The sequence below is a fragment of the Aspergillus melleus genome (genome assembly GCF_016097325.1).
Source record: "Aspergillus melleus strain CBS 546.65 chromosome Unknown contig1, whole genome shotgun sequence".
Taxonomy (NCBI): domain Eukaryota; kingdom Fungi; phylum Ascomycota; class Eurotiomycetes; order Eurotiales; family Aspergillaceae; genus Aspergillus; species Aspergillus melleus.
In genome coordinates, this window is record NW_025763370.1 from 7,857,588 (window position 1) to 7,860,730 (window position 3,143).

The 3,143-nt window shown below is 51.8% G+C and overlaps 1 protein-coding gene across 1 annotated transcript; it reads left to right on the forward strand.

Moving 5' to 3' along the window:
• Positions 1–2,783: 2,783 nt before the first annotated feature.
• Positions 2,784–3,026, forward strand: LDX57_002836 (putative telomere-associated RecQ helicase; the record flags this gene model as incomplete). Its single annotated transcript, XM_046084482.1, has 1 exon — positions 2,784–3,026. The coding sequence occupies one exon, from the start codon at positions 2,784–2,786 to the stop codon at positions 3,024–3,026; it is 243 nt and encodes an 80-aa protein (XP_045940445.1).
• Positions 3,027–3,143: the final 117 nt, after the last annotated feature.

Sequence of the window (3,143 nt, forward strand, 5' to 3'; positions counted from 1 at the left end):
ACGGCCAATCGAGCCGGACGACAGAACTATTCAGCCTTTGTCACAGCAACACTAAACACGGTCGCCATCGAAGTATATTTATCGAGCATGAACTGGTTAGTATGGTCATTAACTATCACAAAAACTATTCAATCAACAATATCACAAAGATCATCCATCGCTATCTCCCGAAAACGGTCAGCGAACTTGTTGTCTACTATCTCTGGCTGATTTTTTCGTTCAGTTAGACGCTCGAACGGTTTGTCTAGAACTATCGACAATCGGGGTCGCCCTATCTTTGGCCTGCAAGAGAAGGCACATGGACAAGCGAGCGGCTGCGAAAAGTGCTACAATAAGAGGTCCAGATCTATCTGAAGACTAAGCTTAATATTATGTCCTATCAGCATGCCGCTATCGCTATTTCACGCGTCCATCTGAAGAGCGGTGGATTTAAGCGCAACTACAAAACAAACGACGCGCCGTTTGACCAGCAGGCGAATCATAGATCGTGGATAGCCAATACAATATACGCGCGTGGGCTTTAGGAAGCTCCGGGCCATATAGAGGCGCGACGGCGGCAGTATCGGGCAGCTAGCCGGGAATGGCATAAATTTCTTGGCTTTAAAGACTATCTCGAGCCGCGAAAACGGGCTGCAAAAGATCGATTAGAGAATATACGAACAAAACAGGCATGTATTTCGATTGAGATGAAGAAAGATTAGATAGATAGATTTTTATTTATAGTATACTGTATTCTACAGTTTATTCTAAGTCTTTTTAATTAATTAGTTTTTTAGATTTCAAAAAAGCAAATAATAGTATACATAATTTTACTTAAAAGATATATATGGATATATAAATATAGATATTAGAGAATCTATATTAATCTATCCGATATAAAACGTAGTTACCCGACAGCGAATTAAATAGAAGAATCTCTAGCAACTGATATAGTATCCTAAAATACTGATAGAGAGCCACGTGCCCCAGTCGCAGCGGGCCGCACGCGAGACCGAACTGCAGCGGTCATACAAGCTGGTCTCGTATCAGCAGCTGTTTCCATCGCGGACCGGCTCTCATTACATTCACATCCGTTTCCCGTACGGCCGCCAGCTGCCACTACCGCCCCCGAACCAGGCGCAGCAGGCGATGAATGCGATAATACAGATCTGGAAACAGACGGAGACCACGCGCGCGGAGGCCTCGGTGGAGACAGCCCAGCTGCACAATGCGAACTCATGACTGCGTGTGATCCGATGGACCGAGTATCTGCGAGAAATCTCCCCGGAGGACCTGCTCCGCAGCGTCGAGGCTCTCGATCCCGATTCCGACCCGGTCGACCCGGTCGAGCAAAGGGTGCGGGTGTTGTTCCACACGGTAGATCAGTTGATCCGGAAGAGTCAGCGAACGGTGCAGCGGTGCGGGCAGGCGATCCGTATGGAGGCAGTATGCACGCAGGCGGGCGAGCTACCGTATCAGTCGTTGTAAACGTATATGGACAAGGCGAGCGTGCAGAAACACGTGCAGCTGTAGCAACAGATTTTGGGCTTCTTCGCGCGGATCCAGCACCCGCACGACTGGGCCAACCCCCCCTACCAGTTCACCGCGCGGCAGCGGGCCCGGTGGACGCGGCTATGACAGTTGATCGAACATCCCGAGTCGCAGCCGGAGCTGCAGGCAGTTGACGAGACGCTGCAGCCATGGCTGCTGAAGCGGCGGAAGCGGGTGTGTCTGGAGTTCTGCGTTGAGCTGCTCAATCAGCGGTACCGCAGCCACGAGTACGAGAGCGCGCTGGTCTGCATGATGACGGTGCTTGGCCGCGAGACAGAGGGCTGGCGGGATCTTGAAAGCTATTTCTCGATCTTCTTCCAGGTGATCAAGCTCGCGCGGTTCTTCGTGGTGGAGAAGGCGCTGTGGCTGGATCCCGCGGCGCTGCAGATCGTGCAAATGTGGCAGAATAAGCAGACCGCGATCCCGTGGGCATTACAAAGCGCAGATGACGAGCTGAAGGCCCTACCCCAGGGGGGGCCGGGCGCCGGACGTCCGGCGGATATCGGGTTGCGCGGATCCGTAGAGCGCTAGGGTCTGGGGGGGACGTCCGGCGGATTTCCCCCTGCCATCCGGTACTTTTGGACCTCCCGGGGTCGGAGCGTCCTGAGACTGGGCCTGCCGGTCTTATGGCCACTGAATTTTTTATAGATCAAGTCTGGAGCCGATCGCCCTTGATTTGAATGAGGTAGAGCGATTCGCAGTGGATGGGTCTCAGGTGGAATTTTTGATGGGATTCGGTCTCGAGCGAGTAAGCGATCGATAATATATATATATTATCGTCTTTTATATCTCTCGTCCCTTCCCCTGAAATGTGACCTGTCCTACCACTGTCGCTACCACGACAACCGTTAAATAAGATAACTGCCAGAGGATGTCTTCTTCTTCTTCGTTTATCGTCTCAATCCTTTACCGTCCCCCTCTCCCCTCCTATCATAACAACGCGAGATTAACCCAACATGGCTGATCAGCTGTTCGAACGCATCCCATCTCTGCGGGTAATCATCTGCCGCCAGTGCCAGTACGGGGTGTGGCCGGTAGAGGCAGAGCGACATCTAAAACGACAGCATCAGCTCGACCATCAAACGGTCCATTCTATCTTGCAGACGATCAGGCAGTGGACTGATATCGCTCATCAAGATCAGACGGTTTCAATCCCCCATGTACTGGATGAGCCGCTGCCGACCATTCCCTGTTATTCGCGTGGGATGCTCTGCCGCCGGGAGCCGGCGACATGCCACTATCTTGTTGCAAACATGAAATCCATGCAGAAGCATTGGCAGACGGCCCACCAATGGTCCCAGTATCCCGAGCGAGGCCGCGTACGGCTGTCTCAGCGCGCCGAGCGCCAGGCCGAGCTGCAGCAGTCATATGAGCTGGTATCGTACCAGCAGCTATTCCCCTCACGAGCCGGCTCACACTACATTCACATCCGCTTCCCGCACGGCCGCCAGCCGTCATTAGGGTTTACATTAGGGTTTACATTAGGGTTACATTAGGGTTTACATTAGGGTTTACATTAGGGTTTACATTAGGGTTTACATTAGGGTTTACATTAGGGTTTACATTAGGGTTTACATTAGGGTTTACATTAGGGTTTACATTAGGGTTAGGGT